Genomic DNA, 18370 nt, shown 5'->3' on the forward strand with positions numbered 1-18370 from the left:
AGTGGAGTTCTGTTGGAAGCCCACATTGGCTACGTGGCTCTTCAGTTGGGGACTATACATGGGGATTGTCCTGAGTTGCCTGTGTGTGGCTGAGATAAATATTGAGGTGAACCCTGCTTGTCCAGGGTCAGTGCCTCTGATCAGAATTGCTGGTGTTCAGCTGATAAAACTCCACTGAGTCTTGAACTTCTCTGTGTATGCTGCTGAATCCCTGGAATCCAGTAACTGGTTTTTCGATTACTTCATTATAACTTGGTTGTAAATAATAAGTAACGCAGTTCTATTCAAAATCTCATTATCTTTCCAGATTGTGAATAAGACTGTGTTTTTTAATTTTTATTTTCATGGTAGCTAACTAATACTTGCTTTTCGATTTAGAAACGCTGGTATGAGACAGAGAATGAATATTTCCTGCTGTTATTCTGCTTGGCTCTTTGCAATCTGCGTTACACAAGTTTCTGCCTGGAGTATTGCTGGGACCGTGTCTCTCCTCAGAGATGTTGTAGATCCTTCTGTTGGCTGCTGACTTACGTTTTCTATTATCCTGTATTTCACAATGGACCCATCATATGTTATGATGACTTTAATAAACAGGTGAGTTCACCTATTCACACATTTTTGGCAGCAGGTCAACTGCTTTAAAATATAAAGCTAGAACTTACAATATCAAATATTGTGTCGTGTTGTAGCTTTTGAAAATCCCAAAGTGTTTTCAAATATACCAAAGGGGCTATGCTCATATTAGCCAGTTTTTGGTAAATCGGTTTTACAATGTTGATCAAACATTTTGTTTTAAATAGCTCATTTGGGATACTGGTTGTTAAATTGGCCATGTAGCAATAGTTACTAGACTTGAAATGCGTTATATAAATGCAGTTTATATTTTTATTTATTGGTAACAGTTACTATGGCTGGGAGTGCTGCTACCATTTTGGACTTTTCTAGCTTTCTGTCTTCACTTTTGAAACCCCCTGACTCATTACACAACTACAACATTTTAAATGCTACTTCAAAACTTCAGTGTTGTCTGTCTCCCACTGGTAGCTCAGGGGTATTTGTGAAAGAGAAATATCGCGGAAGCATAACAGAAGCATGCGAATAAATACAGTTTGTTGAATTCTGACAGTGACTAAGCTACGTTTTCTGGGGAATGGAAGGATATTCAGCTCAAGACCTCCAGGAACAAGCTGTTTACTACAACACTGTTTAATCTTCTCTATCATTGTGAAATGAAGCACATGTGCTTAACTATAACAAGCTTGTGGACGGTTTTATATATTTCTCTCCGAAGATGGAAGAATATTCAAATAAAGCAGAAGACCTCAATACCTAAAAGTAAAGGAATTGAGTATTATCTCTGATTTCAAGATGAGTTGGCTGTCCCTAAACTGTTTTCACTTGTATGAGTGAATTGCTAGTGCTTGCTTTTCAGCAGAGTGCTTTATTATTCTTCTTTCTAGTGTACGTGAATTAAAAAAAAAACAAATCAGAATTTGGGCACTCTACAGTACTGTGGGAGAACTTGACAGTCAAATTAACCTGATGGTTTAAGATCTGTGATAATAAACAAATGGGCAGCTTACAGATCATTAACATAAGACTGGTTAATACGTGTAGGAGGCACACTATAAGTTGGCCTAGTAATCAGACAAAGCAATTGGGAGTTTATTAAACATAGGAAAACACACCACTGCTTCACGTTTAGAGGAGACTGAAGAGTGTTGGGCTTTGCACATCCATACTCACATCATTCTACAGATTTGCAATAGCGAGCATCCCAAAAAGCAGCATCACTGTCAGACAGGAAGACTCTACAACTGGTGGTCAAAACTGCCCAACTCGTCACTGGTACCAGCGTACCTGCCATCAGGGATGTGTAGACAGAAAGATGGTGGAACACGGCCAGTAACATCATGAAGGATTCCGGTCATCCTGCTCATGGACTGTTTGTCGCACTCCCATCAGGAAGGAGGCTGTTATAGCATCCACACCAGGACCAAAAGACTCAAAACAATTACTTTCCCCAAGCAGTAAGGCTGAACAACACCTACACCCATGAACTTACCCCTTCAGTTTTCCAACTACTACTAACTTTATCATTTCCTATCCATCACCTGATGTACAGACAATCCTGTGCCCAGTGTCACTTTATGGACATACAATCATTCTATGTATATTTATAAGCTATCATGGCTTTATATTTATTATATAAGTTGTGCCGTCCATGTAATCTACTCTAGAAACTGCCTAGAATTACCCTACCACATAGCCCTCAATTTTTCCAATTTCTATGTACCTATCCAAGAGTCTCTTAAAAGACCCTGTTGCATCCACCTTCACCACTGTCGCCTGTAGTGTATTCCATGTAGCCACCACTCTCTGTGTGAGAAACTTAAACCCTTGACAGCCCCTCTACCTTCATTCAAGCACCTTAAAACTATGCCTCCTTGTGTTGGCCATTTCAGCCCTGGGAAAAGCCTCTGGCTATCCTCACTATCAATGCCTCTCATCATCTTCTACACTTCTATCAGGTCACCTCTCATCCTTCGTCACTCCAAGGAGAAAAGGCCAAGTTCATTCAACCTATTCTCATAAGGTACACCCTCCAATCCAGGCAACATCTTTGTAAATCTCCTCTGCACTCTTTCTATAGTATCCAAATACCTTCTGTAGTGTGGTGACCAGAACTGAACACAGTACTCTAAGTGGGGTCTGACCAAGATCTTGTATAGCTGTAACGTTACTTCACGGCTCTTGAAATCAATCCCATGGTGTTCTTTATCTTATTGTGTTGTTTTGTTGTGTGCATCGGATCCGGAGTAACAGTTATTTTGTTCTCCTTTACACTTGTGTGCTGGAAATAACATTAAGCAATCTTGAACCATTGTTCAATGCTGGAATTTTCTGGTTACAACGTGTTTATAATGCATGTTTTCAGAATAAAGGAGGTATAATAAATTGCAAAACATCTGAAACAGTGCATGAACACATTTCTTCAAATTTGTTGCACTTTTTATACATGGGTACTTCTTGTCCAGATTAAAGGGAAATACAGATGTCAAAAGCAAAACATTTTACTTGATTACTTTTCTACGCTCATATTTGGAATCACTCATTTTTTTCTCTTTTTATCTTTCAAATGGCAGATGCAGAGAACAGAGACATCTGTCCCAAAAGCAGATCTTGTGTGCTTGATCCTGGGTGCAGTGCGCATTTTCTTCTGGTGGTGGCTCACCGAGTCCATGCTTCACTTCCTGTACATTCACGCCATCCAGCATCAAGAAACGATACTGGAATCTGCTTCTTATTGGACATTAGGTCAGTGTAATGCTTCTATTTAATGAAAAGGGCAATAAATTTTCTTAGCAAAAATACTGCCTTTTATAATATTTGTAATCCTCAGCATTGGCTCTTTCCTTTTATATCACATTATGAGCATCTGGTGGTTTGAAAGTAAATGCTTCCGTGTGATTCTGAATTGTAAATACATGGCTTGACAACACGATGCTCGAGTGGAATTGTTAAATTAAAAAATTGACAGCATCATTTACTTAGTAACTTTGTAGTGAAACATCATAACATGCTTCATAGCTCCATGATTGGGTAAGAATGAGTGAGTCAAAGCTGGAGACATTGGGAGCGGGTGACCAAAGTGATGATCTTTTTAAGATTTTGTCATGTTTTGTAATTGTATGAAGCAGAAAAACTCTATCTAAATGTGACAGGAAGAAAACGTGATTCGTATCAAAGGGATTAGTTAGATCTAGAGTTTTGACATATTTATTGCTGTGGTTTGCAAGGAATCGAAATTTATTTCTTCCATTTATACATGTTCAAATACCACTATATCTCAGCCTGATAGTTATGAACTGAATCAGTCCAAGTAAAGAGAGAAGTAATGGAGGAAGAAATTGAGAAATATTTATTTACTTCAGCTTGTCACCTGAACAGTGGCATGTCGTAGAGGCAGTTCGTTCATTCGTTATGTGCCATGTGGTCTGATGTAGGCGATCATGGTCTTTCCATGACTGTGATTGTTCTTGGCAAAATTTTCAACAGAAGTGGTTTGCCATTGCCTTCTTCTGGGCAGTGTCTTGACAAGATAGGTAACTGCAGCTACTATCAACACTCTTCAGAGATTGTCTGCCTGTGGCGTCAGTGGTCGCAAAACCAGGACTAGTGATATGAACCAGCTGCTCATACAACCGTCCACTACCTGCTCCTATGGCTTCACGTGACCCTTATTGGGGGGGGGGGCTAAGCAGGTGCTGTATCTTACCCAAGGGTGACATCTTCTTTGATAGAGACATATCTCCATCCCGACACCCAAAATACAGAGTATTCTATATAATACAACTCTTAAATAGACATCCGCAGCATAGTAAATTTTAAATTGTCCCATTCATGCCTGAAGATTTAATGACTGTAGATGTACCACCACCCTTCCACTGTGGAGACTATCATACATGTGAAATAAAATGCCGTGGTCTTGAAGAAACATTTTGTACTAGGTGTTGATGTACAGTCCAACAAAATATGATGTATGTAATGCTCCTGTTTATAATGAGGGCAAGAGTGTAGTAACATCTGTGAGAGGGCAATGTGATTTTTCTTAGACTATAAGACATAGGAGCAGAATTAGGCCATTTGGCCTATCAAATCTTCTCCGCCATTCAATCATGACTGATACTTTTCTTTTTCCTCCTCAGTCCAACTTCCTGTAACCTTTGATGCCGTGAACCTATTAATCTCCGCCTTAAGTACATCCAACGACCTGACCTGCACAGCTGCCGGTGGTTACAAATTTCACAAATTCACCACTCTTTGACTAAAGAAATTTCTCCGCATCTCTGTTTTAAATGGATGCCCTTCTATCCTGAGGCTGTTCCAGCTTGTCCTAGATTCCCCCACCATAGGAAACATCCTTTCCACATCTACTCTGTCAAGGCCTTTCAACATTCAAAAGGTTTCAATGAGATCCCCCTCATCCTTCTAAATTCCAGTGTGTACAGGCCCAGAGCCATCAAACTTTCTTCGTATGTTAATCCTTTCATTCCTGGAATCATCCTTGTGAACCTCCTCTGAACCCTCTCCAATGCCAACACATCTTTTCTTAGATATGGAGCCTAAAACTTTTCAAAATACTCAAGGTTGTGGCCTCACCAGTGCCTTCTAAAGCCTCAGCATCACATCCCTGCTCTTATATTCTAGACCTCTTGAAATAAATGTTAACATTGCCTTTGCCTTCCTCACAACCGACTCAATTGCAAGTTAACCTTTAGGGTGTTCTCACCCTAAAAGAATCCCAAGTCCCTTAGCATTTCAGATTTTTGAATTTTCTCCCCACCTAGAAAATAGTCCGCACATTTATTTCTTCTACCAAAGTGCGTGACCATGCATTTTCCAACATTGTATTTCATTTGACACTTTCTTGCCTATTCTCCTAATCTGTCTAAGTCAAAGGTCAAATTTAATGTCAGAGGAATGTATACAATATACATCCTGAAATGCTTTTTATTTGCAAACATCCACAAAAACAGAGAAGTACCCCAAAGAATGAATGGTAGTTAAACGTGAGAACTCAGAAGTTCCCCCCCCTCCAGCTCCCCCCTCCTGTGCGTTAGCGGCAGCGAGCAACGATCCCCCCTTACCCCAAAAGCTTCGCATTTCATCTGAAATTCGACAAACCAAAGGTTCTGTCTCTCCCTGGCAAGGGAGAGGGAGGTGTCCCCCATTTTCACAGCGAGCGGGAGACATAACAACAACCCGCTGGTTTACAATCTTAAGAGTCCGTTTCGTCACTTTTTTTGTAAAGTCCTTCTGCATCCTACCTGTTTCCTCAACACTATCTGCCCCTCCACCAATCTTCGTATCATCTGTAAACTTGGCAACAAAGCCATCTATTCCATCATCTAAATCATTTATATACAGCAGAAAAAGAAGTGGTCCCAACACTGACCCCTGCGGAACATGACTAGGCACTGGCAGCCAACCAGAAAAGGATCTTTTTATTCCCTCTCACTGCCTCTTACCAATCAGCTGATGCACTAGCTATGCTAGTAACTTTCCTGTAATACCATGGGCTGTTAACTTGGTAAGCAGCCTCATATGTGACATCTTGTCAAAGGCCTTCTCAACATCCAAGTATACAACATCCACTACACCCCCTTTATCTATCCTACTTGCAATCACCTCAAAGAGTTCCTACAGGTTCATGGGGAAGATTTTCCCCAAAGAAAACCATGCTGACTTTACTCTATTTTGTCCTGTGTCACCAAGTACTCCATAACCTCATCCTTAACAATTGACTTCAACATTTTCTCAACCACTGAGGTCAAATGATGATTTTTGAAACATTGTCTGAAAGCTGATTGTTGATAGGATTAACAACGCTAAGCAACAAAGCATGAGATGGGCGATATTTAAAATTTGGTTGTTTCAAATGCTCTTTTAATTTTGGGTTCATAAGATAATGTACAGACATTTCTAGCTTTATGATATACCAGTCCATCAGTGTAATATTCAAGTACCTTATTTATGTAGGTAACTTCAAGTTTAAATTATCTAAAAGAGAATCATGTAACTCAGCGGTCCTCAACCACCGGGCCACAAAGCATGTGCTATCGGGCTGTGAGGAGACGATATGATTTGGCGATATGAGTCAGCTGCACCTTTCCTCATTTCCTGTCACGCACTGTTGAGCTTGAATGCACGCGAGGTCATTACCCACGCGTTATCCATGTCAGCGCGGGAAGGAGATCAACTCCTTGAGCTTGCAAATGACAGCGGTCTGAAAAGTATGTTTGACATAACATCTCTGCCGGCATTCCGGATCAAAGTCAAGGCTAAATATCCTGAGATAGCCACGAAAGCACTGAAAATGTTACTTCCATTTCCAACAAATCTCTGCGAAGCAGAGTTTTCTGCAATGAATGCAACAAAAATTAAATTGTGGAATAGACTGGATATAAGGAACCTCCTTTGAGTATCGCTGTCTCCCATCACCCCTCGATAGGACTGTCTTGTTGCAGGAAAACAAGCCCAGGGCTCCTACTGATACAGCGATATTGATGTGTTGCAATGATTATGTTCATATGGGGAAAATATGTGCTGTGTGTTTAATATCCAAACGTTACTTAAAGTGTTATGATGCTATTGACTTATAAATGACTTATATAACCATATACCAATTATAGCACGGAAACAGGCGATCTCTGCCCTTCTAGTCCGTGCCGAAAGCTACTCTCACCTAGTCCCACCAACCTGTACTCAGCCCATAACCCTACATTCCTTTCCTGTCCATATACCTGTCCAATTTTTCTTTAAATGATAATATCGAACCTGCCTCTACCACTTCTACTGGAAGTTCGTTCAACACTTACTTCAAGCTCCCCTGTCCTCCCCTGATAATTGACTTATCAGTATATTCATGCGAAGAAAATATGTGCTGTGTGTTTAATATTAAATTCATTAGATAAACCCTTTTAGAAATGAAATTGAGTGTATTAGCCACTTATCACCTATATTCCAGTCGTGATTAACACCCCCGCCCCTGCCGAACAGAATCGCCAAAAACGATTTGTAGAAAACAATCGGCATGTACACGCAAGCGCACTGGTGCCCATGCAAGGCTTCATGGTCATTGTAGTCTTTCTTGGGGTAAACACAACGCATTTGACAGCTACTCTTGTCCGTTGGCAACCCTACCACCCCCCCCTCGGTCAGCCGGTCCGCAAGAATATTGTCAATATTAAATCGGTCCGCTGTGCAAAAAAGATTGGGAACCCCTGATGTAACTGATGTGAGCAATGATCAACAAGTTGGATACTGTATATGAGTTTGTTAATACACATTGTTGAGACTAGTTCAGGAAATTCATTACTTTCATGGTTACTTATTGAAAATTAAAGAAAACGTTGTTCATGCTCTTTTGGGTGAGTTGTTAATACAAGAGAACGCAATGTACCATTAAAGGCATCTGGTCTGGTTTTGAACATGTATATCTGAGACAGGTAATCCATGAGTAAATGTAGAGTAAAGCTCCCTTTAATCACAGAACAACATACTTTAAGTACAATCTCGGAAGAGCAGTCTGCTGTGCCAATGAAGCTCTACTTAATTTAAAATATCTTTCACTCCGTGGCTTCCTTATGAGTTGTCAGTTAATTACAAGTGCAGGACAATTTTTTTTAACAAGCTGTCAGTTACACTAAGATGCACTCTAACCTCAGTAGTTTGGTTTTATTTAAGTCCCTGAAGCCATTAACTTTGAAGCAAGGAAAGCATGGAATGAATTATACAATTAGGTAATGAAAATAATGATTTTTGAAACATTGGATTATAGACAATTAACCTGATTGAGCATGTGAGCATGACTGATTTGTTCAGCAAACTATCTGTTAGTTTTTATTTGGCATTCCTGATGGAAGCAATTCTGCAGTGTGGAAGTAGTGAAACCTTAATTGATGAATTTGATTTTGTTCCTATTCCCTACTGGAAAAATAAATATATCTTCCTGGTATTACTAGAGTTGGATCCTCCATTTTGAATGTCCCATGATCATGTTCCTTCTGCTTATTATAATAAAAATAAAGATGCTACTCTTAAAATAGATTCTGCCCTGGCATGTATGGTCTCTGGAAAATAAAACTGAAGACTTCAGAGCAAGATTGCGGTACCAGAGGGACATCAGGGGCTGTGCTTCACAGAAAGATGGCTAGCCCCAGCCATTTCGGATATGAAAGCTACAGCCCGAACGCTTCACCATCCACTGAAAAGACAGGATAGATTACTCTTTTAAAGGTAGAGGAGGAGGGGGAATATGTTTCATGTTAACACTCACAACACACTGGAGGAACTCAGCAGGTCGGGCAGCATCCGTGGAAAAGATCAGTCGACGTTTCAGGCTGGAACCCTTTGTCAGGACTGTAGAGGGAAGGGACAGAGGCCCTATAAAGAAGGTGGGGGGAGGGTGGGAAGGAGAAGGCTGGTAGGTTCCAGGTGAAAAACCAGTAAGGGGAAAGATAAAGGGGTGAGGGAGGGGAGGCAGGGAGGTAATAGGCAGGTGAAGAACGAATAGGGGAAAACAGAATGGGTAGTAGAAGGAAGCGGAACTATGAGGGAGGTAGTAGGCAGCTGGGGGAGGGGGGCAGAGTGAAACTGGGATAGGGGAAGGGAGGGGGAGGGAATTACCAGAAGTTGGAGAATTCTTTGTTCATACCAAGGAGCTGGAGATTACATAGACGGTATATGAGGTGTTGCTCCTCCAACTTGAGTTTAGCCTCATCATGGCAGTAGAGGAGGCTATGTATGGACATGTCTGAATGGGAGTGGGAAGCACGGCCCGAAACGTCGACTGATCTTTCCCACGGATGCTGCCTGAGCTGCTGAGTTCCTCCAGCGTGTTGTGAGTGTTGCTTTGACCCCAGCATCTGCAGATTATTTTGTGTGTATGTTTCATGTTAACTCATCATCATGCTCAGACGTGGCAGTTCTGCCTCAATCCTGCTCATCTGATCTAGAACATCTAGTGGGCCTCAATCCTGCTCACCTGATCTAGAACATCTAGTGGTCAAGTGTTGAGCATTTTATCTACCAAGGGAGATTTCTACCATTAACCTGGTAGTAGTGAACTGTCCTTCTCAGACCAACATCAGGCAGGCATTGGAGGAGCTGAGCACCGCGATCAGCAATCATGAAACAATGCAACCTGATTTCAACCAGGCCAGCTTGAAGAAGTATCTAAACACTTACCACCAACATATCACCTGTGGAACCAGAGCTCCCAACACACTTGATCACTGTTATACCACCATTAAGATCAGCTACCGTGCCATTCCATGCCCACACTTTAGAAAGTTTGATCATCTGGCTGTGCTTCTATTCCTGGCGTACTGGCAGAGACTAAAGAATACAGCACTGTGGTATGGACAAAGATGGTATGGTCAAGGGAGGCAGTTGAGCACTTGCAGAACTGCTTTGCGTCAGTGGACTGGACAATATTCAGGGACTCATCTTTGAATCTGAATGAATACACCACAGTTGCTAGTGATTTCATCAAGACATGTATGGATAAGTGTGTGCTTCAAGAACATAATAAACGTACCAAACATACCCAAACCAAAAGCTGTGAATGAACTAGGAGATTTGTAGTCTGCTGAGGTCTAGATCTGTGGCGTTCAAGACCAGTGATCCAGAACTCTACAAGGCGTGGGTACAACCTAAAGCAGGCTATTTTAAGAGCTATAAAACAATTCCGATTGAAGTTGGAGATGGAATCGAAGCAGGTCAGCTCTGGCAGGGTTTGCAGACCATAATTCCTACAAAGTGAAATCTAAAATCATGAAGGACTGTGATGCCTTAGTCCCAGATGAGCTCAAAGCTTTTAAGGACACTTTGAAAGGGAGAATAAAACTATACCTGTGCGAACCTTTGCAGCGTCTGGTGACCCCGTGTTCTCTGTCTTGGAACAGTTTTCAAGAGGGTGAACCCTCACAAGGTGTCAGGTGTCAGGCTCTAATGATATACCTCATAGGGCACTGAAAACCTGTGCCAACCAGATGGTGGGAGTGTTCAAGGACATCTTCAATCTCACTGCTGAAGTCCGAGGTTCCCACCTGCAACAAATGGGCAACTATCATACCAGTGCCCAAGAAGAGCAGGGTAAGCTGCCTCAACAAATTTCGCTCAAGTCTACTGTGATGGAGTGCTTTGGTCATGGTGAAAATCAACTGTTGCCTAAGCCGCTGCATTTTCCCTATGGTCACAATAGGTCTACAGCAGATGGAAACTCACTGGCTCTCCGCTCCGCTTTGGATCAAATCACCTGGACAATAGCAATACCTACTTCAGACTACTGTTTGTTGGATACAGCTCAGTGCTCAATGACATCATATCCTCAAAAACTAATCAACGAGCTCCAAAACCTGGGCATCTGTATCTACCTCTGCAACTGGATCCATGACTTCCACATCGGGAGTCAGTGCCTATCTCCTCCTCACTGACAACCAACACTGGCGCACCTCAAGGATGCCTGCTTAGCCCACTGCTCTACTTTCTCTGCACCCTTCATTGTGTGACTGGGCACAGCTCAAACGCCAGCTATAGATTTGTCGATGACAAAACTATTGTTAGGAGAATTTCAAATGATGATAAGGAGGTGTACAGGAATGAGATAGATCAGCTGGTTGAGTCATGTTGTAACAACTACCTTGCACTGAATATCAGTAAGACCAGGGAACTGATTGTGGACTTCAGTAAGGGGAAGTCAATGGAACCCACACCATTCCTCATCAAGGGATATGCAGTGGAAAGGGTGAGAAGGTTCAAGTTCCTAGGCATCAATATCTCTGGGGATCTATCTTGGGTCCAACATTTTGACACAATTACAAAGAAGGCACAATAGGGACTATATTTAATCAGGAGTTTGAGGAGACTTGGTATCACACCAAAATCTCTTGCAAACTTCAGCAGATGTACCCTGGAGAGCCTTCAAACTGGTTGCATCAACCCCTGGTATGGAGGGGCCACTGCAAAGAATTGGAAAAAGCTGCATAAAGTTGTGAATTCAGACAGCTACATCATGGGCACTAGCCTCCCCAGCATCAAGGACATCTTCAAAAGCCAATGCCTCAAAATAATGGCATCCATCTTTAAGGACCCCCATCACCCAGTACATGCCCTCTTCTCATTGCTACCATCAAGGAGGAGGTACAGGAGCCTAAATACCTACTCAGTGCGATAGGAACAGGTTCTTTCCCTCTGCCATTTTGAATGGACAATGACCCCATGTACACTACCTCAATATTATTTTTACTCTTTTTGCCCTACTTATTTAATTTAAAAAATTCCTATTGAAATCTAGAGTTTTTATTATGCTTTGCACTGTACAGCTGCTGCAAAACAACAAATTTCATGACATATGCCAGTGATATCATACCTGATGTGGATTCTGATCATAATCAATATTTTGAAACTTGTTTTACACATATATAAGTAAGTGTTCTCAAATCATTGTGGACTGGGATCTTTTTTATTTGGTGCTGTTCATACCATTCTGCATGTGAAAGCTTCTGTGAGAACATTGGCCAGACTAGCAGAAAGATTCGAGGAGATACTGAACTTGAGGGAGTAAATTAGGTGGACTTAAGGAATGGAAAGGTAAGAGGAGACTGTTTCAGGGTGGTGCTTTGGAAGTGAGGGAAACATTAACTTTGGTGGAATATGATGGAAAACTACTGGAAGCTGAGTATAAAAGTACAGCTACAAGATTATTCTGTGTGAGAAGTTGGAATGGCCCAAAAATTGAAAATAACAAGTGGATTCTAGCCTCATGTTCATTACTCGTATTTTACAGCAGAGTGAGTTGATGGCAGTTTTCCATTTCTCTGGGCATTGAGAAATAAAGTTAAATAAAAATTACAAAAGTTTTCTGAAAATACTTCAAAATATGATAAATAATAGTATTGCACTCAACACAGTGAAAACATTTTGGAGATGCCTCCAGTACCAGTGGTATTATTGGAATCTTACAGTTTCAAGCTGGAGACTTGGGCAAATTTTATATTTGGAAAATAACTCAAAGCAAATTGAATTCTTGCAACCTTTGACATTGATTCCTGAAATTATAAATTATGTTAATGATTTCCCTCTTTTTTGGATACATTTTCCAATTTTGCCCTGATTGCATTGACAGAACTGATGGAATCCTGGGTCTTGTGCATTGAACTATAGTGGCCACGAGGAATTGTGCAATTATTCATATAGGTTTCTTCAACTCACTTACCTTTCCTATCCTTTATAAAATAGGAAATTATCTAGGGGGGAAAAAGGGATAATCCACAAAGCATTGCATTTCAGAGCCGTTGTGTTATATTCAGGATTATAAAATGTGGATTGCAAATTCATTATTTGTTTCGGAATATTTAAATGTCTACTGTCATACCTGTAAAATAGTACTAAATATATTGCTATCTAAATGGCAATGAAATATTGACAAGAAAAATGGAGCTACTATAAAGTTTAATAGTTGAAAGTGTAGTGCTTCTGGAATTAGCAATCAGAGAACATTCTTGGGAATGAATATACTCGTTGAATCATCTCCAGAAGGGTCAATATGTGCGGTTCTTGGAAAGGTGACAATGGCATAATGTGCTCTTGGTGGCTGAATGAATGTGAGCAATATGGCCATGTCAGGGAGGCTGCCTGGATGTCTTTATTAACTGGTAACTTTTGATTACTTTATTCTTTTTTTTTGTTTGGGCTTTGAATATTGTAACGGATCAGCATTTTTTGGAGAATCAGCACTTCATGGGCACTACCAGGGGCCAATGCACAGGAGCCCAGAAACAGAAAGTGTTCATTGCTGCCTGAACAAGTTGCACTGTGGTTCAGACTGAGTTAGCATTTTCTATTAGCAATTGTTGCCAGTGGTCATCCCTTGCCTTTTATTTCCTGACGTGTGCGGATTTCCTGCTCAGCTGCCTGAGCATACTGGAAACCCTCAGCAATGCAGGGCTTCTAATGATGCACTGGATAAATCCAGCCTTGGAAGTTTTTGATGGTTTACAAAGCCCAGACCCCGCTTTGCCAGCTGCCGAAACAAACAGACAGACCATTATAGATTTTTGAAAAATGAATTAGAAATGATGATCTAAATTTATTTTACTGTGAAAGTATTGGAGACTTAGAGAACTGGTGAATAAAGCAGCAATAGACTTCAAGAATGTAGAGCCAAGCTGATTGAAGTGACAATATAATTCAAACTTAATGCAGAAAATTTTCATAAACACCAGAAAATCTGTAAGTGCTGGAAATCCAAGCAACATACTTTATACTTTATACTATACTTTATTGTCGCCAAACAATTGATACTAGAATGTACAATCATCACAGCAATATTTGATTCCGCGCTTTGCGCTCCCTGGAGTACAAATCGATAGTAAATATTAAAAATTTGAATTATAAATCATAAATAGAAAATAGAAAAGGGAAAGTAAGGTATTTAAAAAAACCGAGAGGCAGGTCCGGATATTTGGAGTGTACGGCCCAAATCCGGGTCAGGATCCGTTCAGCAGTCTTATCACAGTTGGAAAGAAGCTGTTCCCAAATCTGGCCGTATGAGTCTTCAAGCTCCTGAGCCTTCTCCTGGAGGGAAGAGGGACGAAAAGTGTGTTGGCTGGGTGGGTCGTGTCCTTGATTATCCAGGCAGCACTGCTCCGACAGTGTGCGGTATAAAGTGAGTCCAAGGATGGAAGATTGGTTTGTGTGATGTGCTGGGTTGTGTTCACAAACTTCTGCAGCTTCTTCCGGTCTTGGACAGGACAACTTCCATACCAGGTTGTGATGCACCCTAGAAGAATGCTTTCTATGGTGCATCTATAAAAGTTAGTGAGGGTTTTAGGGGACAGGCCAAATTTCTTTAGCTTTCTTCTTAGGAAGCTAGCTTAGGAAGTAAAGGCACTGGTGGGCCTTCTTGGTAGTGGACTCTGCTTGGTTGGACCAAGTCAGGTCATTTGTTATATTGACCCTGAGGAACTTAAAGTTTTTGACCTGTTCCATTTGCGCACCACGGATGTAAATTGGGTCGTGCGGTCCGCTACTCCTTCTGAAGTCAACAACCAATTCCCTCAACCACCAATGTCAGCCCTCACAGCATTAATTTTGGGTGGCTGGGACTCTTTCCCCAGAAGTTCTTAGACCATATGTGTGAATTTCTCAGCAAAGTTATCTGAAAAAATATCACATATGTGTGAAGTTACCAATTGTAAATGTAAGAGAGCAATTAGGCTTGCTAGAAATGGTCAAGGAATGATGAGAAGAATGACCAAAAGGCGGGGTAACTGGAATCAACTCCCCTGCCTTTGATTTCCGTGATAGATGATTCATTGTTATGTCATTTTAGCTTATAGGAAACCCTTTGTGTTTTAGAAATTGTTTGAAATTTGGAAATCTTTTATAGGATAGAAATCCTCTGAGTTTTAAATGTGTTTTAACAATTTTATGTAAATTTAAACATGTATCACTAAAATGAATAGTGTTAGGTGGGAGTATCTCCTCCTCAGTAGGGAGTGGTGCCCCGTGCTCAAATGGTGGGTATTGGCAGCTAAACTCACTGTGGAAGATAAGCATGGAAGTTACCTAGCCTTTGAAGAGCAGGCGGCTACAGCATAACCTCTCTTTAGTGAGGGCACCCATAGCTGGCCATATCGGATTGGGTATTAAGATCTTTGTTTGAGTTCAACACTTCGCGGACAGCAAACCCAATACCATCATAAGAGATAACTGATTCCAGCTATGGGGGACCTGGATTGTGTAGTCAGACTGCAATTGTGTACAGGAGTGAGATATGCCAACTAGTGGAGTGGTGCCGTAGCAACAACCTGGCACTCAACGTCAGTAAGACCAAAGAGCTGATTGTGGACTTCAGGAAGGGTAAGATGAAGGAACACATACCAATCCTCATAGAGGGAACAGAAAGTGGAGCGAGTGAGCAGCTTCAAGTTCCTGGGTGTCAAGATCTCTGAGGATCTAACCTGGTCCCAACAGATCGATGTCATTATAAAGAAGTCAAGACAGCGGCTATACTTTATTAGGAGATTGAAGAGATTTGGCAAGTCAACAAATACACTCAAAAACTTCTATAGTTGTATCGTGGAGAGCATTCTGACAGGCTGCATCACTGTCTGGTATGGAGGGGCTGCTGCACAGGACCAAAAGAAGCTGCAGAGGGTTGAAAATCTAGTCAGCTTCATTTTGGGTACTAGCCTACAAAGTACCCAGGACGCCTTCAAGGAGCGGCGTCTCAGAAAGGCAGCGTCCGTTATTAAGGACCTCCAGCACCCAGGGCATGCCCTTTTCTCACTGTTACCATCAGGTAGGAGGTACAGAAGCCTGAAGGCACACACTCAGCGATTCAGGAAAAGCTTCTTCCCCTCTGCCATCCGATTCCTAAATGGACATTGAATCTTTGGACACAACCTCACTTTTTTTTTAATATACAGTATTTCTGTTTTTGCTCTATTCAATACATGTAATTGATTTACTTGTTTATTATTAGTATTTTGATTTTATTTATTACTATTATTTTTTCTCTGCTAGATTAAGTATTGCATTGAACTAGTGCTGCTAAGTTAACAAATTTCACGTCACATGCCGGTGATAATAAATCTGATTCTGATTCTGAATTGTAAGGGTTGCTTTTGGAATAGGTGACATTGGAAGACAATTTAAAATTACATACTTTATGTTCTACACAAAATAGACTGAGAAAAACTGTTTGCATTGGTGAAAGGGTCAAGAATTAGAGCACATAAAATAACATGGCTAAAATCTACAATGTGCTGAAATGGCTAACACGAGAGGGCACAGTTTTAAGGTGCTTGGAAGCAGGTACAGAGAAGATGTCAGGGGTAAGTTTTTTACGCAGAGAATGGTGAGTGCGTGGAATGGGCTGCCGGCAACAATGGTAGAGGCAGAAACGATAGGGTCTTTTAAGAGACTCCTGGATGGGTACATGGAGCTTAGAAAAATAGGGCTATGGGTAACCCTAGGTAACTTCTAAAGTAAGTACATGTTTGGCACAGCATTGTGGGCTAAAGGGCCTGTATTGTGCTGTAGGTTTTCTATGTTTCTAAGTACACAAAAGAGAAACAAATTAGAGGAGATACTGGGAAAGAATGGGTCTTGATTGCTGTTTCATCAAGCTGGCACATATTCGATGGGACTAGTGGCATCTTGTGATGTGCCTCCTGCAATTCTGTGAAATAATCAACAAAATATTCAGAAAGTTCCTTTAAATCATTGGAAACAGTAAACAAACTGCAATTAATTAAATTGAATGATCTTCCTTTATACTCTGCAGCCACATTACCTCAATGATATCAGTTAGGTCATGGATTCTGAACCAATTCCAGGATGGCACATGATGGGAGAGTAACCTATGTTACTTTTACACTGGTAAACACTGGGAATTGCAGCAAGAATGAGCTCTGCAGCTGTAGTCCTTGGGGAGGTCAAGTATTTAGAACGTTGCAATTTGGTAGCAAAATCTTGGCCATTGGCATTATTTGTTAGGTAAAAATAATTCGCTTTTTGCTTACTTCAGACTTAAATTTAAATACATTCTTGTTCTAACCTGAATAAGTACATACACTTGTCGCCTTGTGCTAACCTCACTGAGATAGCCAACTTCATTTGCGGCCCTAATCTTCAACTGGATACGTTTCCAAGAGTATCATGTTGATCATTTGGAGATGGAGAAAGACTTTCATTTTTATACTTTTCATAACCTAAGAATATCTTCAAAATGCATTTCAGAAAATTAAATAAATGTTCTTGAACTGTAGTCCTTGGAAGTAGTTCCTTAAATATCTAGATAGGAATGCAATGACTTCAAAAGGCTTTGGTTGCAGTTCTAATTGCATACTGAATAGTGATGATATTTTTGCATCTGGGGGAGATTTCAGGATAGGAAGAGTTTGTTGAAGTTTGGGCTGAAGAGCAGTGCAACTCTGACTTCTAAAAGTTCAGTAACCACTGCAACTAATACAATATAAAGCACTAAAAGTTTTACAAGCAATTACAAAAATATGTAAAATACCAGAAAATGCAATGTCACTCTGCTGTTAGTCTTAACTTCATTTCATCAGCAAACTTGTTGACCAGGTGTGCATTTGCATCCACGTCATTGATATAAATAATGAATAACAAGGATCGGAACACTGACCCCTGCAGACACCTCTAGTCACTGGCCTCCATTCTGAGAAACAACCTTCAACTACTGCCCTCTGTTTCCTACCTCTGACTAACTAACTCTCCCTGGATTCCATGGGACCTAACTTTCCAGACCAGCCTACCAGGCAGCACCGAGACAAAGGCCTTGCCAAAGTCCAAATAAGCAACATCTACTGCCCTACCTCATCTATGTTTTTAATTACATCTTCAAAAAAATGCGCTGAAGGATTTGTCAAATATGACTTTTGGTCATGCTGACAGCTCCGAATCAGTCTGTCTGTCCATGGGCTGCCAGATCCTGTTTTTCAGAATTCCCTCCAGTAAAGAAGGCGTCGGCGTACATCAGCGATTCTCTGTGGGCTGCAGAAAATTGTCTTAAGTATATTTCTTTTGAACTAATTTCGCTGAAATCTGCAGCATGTAAATTTCCTCTTAATTATTACGAAAAAATTACATCAATGATCTTCAGATCTCATGATTGATGATCGAATGCGGAGCAGAAGTAATGAGCTCCAGAGGAGTGAGAGCGGTGCCTTTAAGGGTCAACTGCGGCAGGAGAGGCAGAATTCAAACCAGGTTGAAGCACAGAGGGATGAGGCCTCCTTTACCCAGCATCTTGTTGGCGACTGTGCAATCG

The 18370-nt window shown here is 41.0% G+C and overlaps 1 protein-coding gene across 1 annotated transcript in view; it reads left to right on the forward strand.

Moving 5' to 3' along the window:
• The window catches only part of hhat (hedgehog acyltransferase), a 245303-nt gene that overhangs the window by 39635 nt on the left and 187298 nt on the right, over positions 1–18370 (forward strand). Inside the window, exons 5-6 of the mRNA XM_063055718.1 lie at positions 379–594; positions 3147–3318. Of these exons, the coding sequence (XP_062911788.1) occupies positions 379–594; positions 3147–3318 (388 nt within the window). The remainder of the gene's footprint in view (positions 1–378; positions 595–3146; positions 3319–18370) is intronic.

Source organism: Mobula hypostoma, chromosome 8, assembly GCF_963921235.1.
Source record: "Mobula hypostoma chromosome 8, sMobHyp1.1, whole genome shotgun sequence".
NCBI lineage: Eukaryota > Metazoa > Chordata > Chondrichthyes > Myliobatiformes > Myliobatidae > Mobula > Mobula hypostoma.